Source organism: Condylura cristata, unplaced genomic scaffold (genome assembly GCF_000260355.1).
Source record: "Condylura cristata isolate star-nosed mole 26May11 unplaced genomic scaffold, ConCri1.0 scaffold00103, whole genome shotgun sequence".
NCBI classification, from domain to species: Eukaryota; Metazoa; Chordata; class Mammalia; order Eulipotyphla; family Talpidae; genus Condylura; species Condylura cristata.
The window spans coordinates 21,157-22,234 of record NW_004567204.1 but is presented as its reverse complement, the minus strand read 5'-3'; the positions used below and the strand labels follow the sequence as shown (position 1 = coordinate 22,234).

Sequence of the window (1,078 nt, the reverse complement as noted above, 5' to 3'; positions counted from 1 at the left end):
CCTCTGCCCACGTGTCCTGCGGACAGGCGGGGTCTGCGCCGTCCCCACAGTTTCATTCTCTAAACTCCCCGTGGGACCAGGTCCAAGTGTGAGGGGCGGAGGCGAAACTCAGGGGAAACCTGAATGTCTGGGGGATGTGCTTGGGCGTCAAGTCCAGGAGGGAGGAGCCTGGGTGTTCTCATGGGAGTTATTTTGGGGGTCCATGAAGGGAGAGTCAGGGCTGTCAGGGGAGAAGAGGAGTGTCTGTCTTTATTTGTTATTTCCAGTTGTGGGGAAAATTAGAAAAAACTGAGCACATACAGGGCCCCCAGTGGGGCCGGCCTTCTCCTCTGTGGGCTTTACTGTTTCAACAATTTTCTGCACGTGGAGTGGTGATGTTGCTGCAGTGCTCTTGTGTGCTGCTTCTGCCTGACTGACACCGCACCTGCAGGGCACCTGGATCTGACCCTTAACACAGGGAGAAGCAGGCAGGAGTGCTCTGGTTTTAAAAATAATACAGAATAACACAAAACTGCAGGACAACACAGAGGTGTCATCTATGAGCAGACAGTGTCACCTTCCCATGTCAGCTCCTCAGGAATATGGGGAACAGGAGCCTCTCAGAGAGGAGCAGTGGCCCCTGGGGAGCTGAGGCCTTGCAGAGGGAGCCCCAGGCAGGAGGCCCCTGCCCCACTCTGCACCTGCACCTGGCTGTTCCCTGTGCTCTGAGCCTCCTGGGCCTCCGCTGTCCTGGGCCCCTGGGGTGCTGAACACACTCCAGAAAACCTGCCCAGCACCTTCCTGTCCCTGCAGGGTTTGTGTCTGGGCTCACACCTGCTCCCCTCACTGTGTCTCTCACACAGTAATACACAGCCGTGTCCTCGGGCTTCAGGCTGTTCATCTGCAGATAAACTGTGTTCTTGGCGTTGTCGCTGGAGATTGTGAATCGGCCTTTCACAGAGTCTGCGTAGTTTGTGCTACCATCTTCAGCATCAATTCCGGCAACCCACTGTAGCCCCTTCCCTGGGGCCTGGCGGACCCAGTGCATGTAGTAGTTGCTGATGGTGAATCCCGAGGCTGCACAGGAGAGTCTGAGAGA

General features: G+C 56.5%; 1 gene segment (V, D, J or C); it reads right to left on the bottom strand.

The window, feature by feature from the left end:
* LOC101631246 overlaps nucleotides 1–1,072 on the bottom strand; it is a gene marked incomplete at its 5' end in the record, with an annotated part of 3,611 nt that extends 2,539 nt beyond the window's left edge. The window contains 1 exon segment of the V gene segment in view: nucleotides 814–1,072. Within this exon segment, the coding sequence occupies nucleotides 814–1,072 (259 nt within the window).
* Between the last annotated feature and the right edge of the window lie 6 nt (nucleotides 1,073–1,078).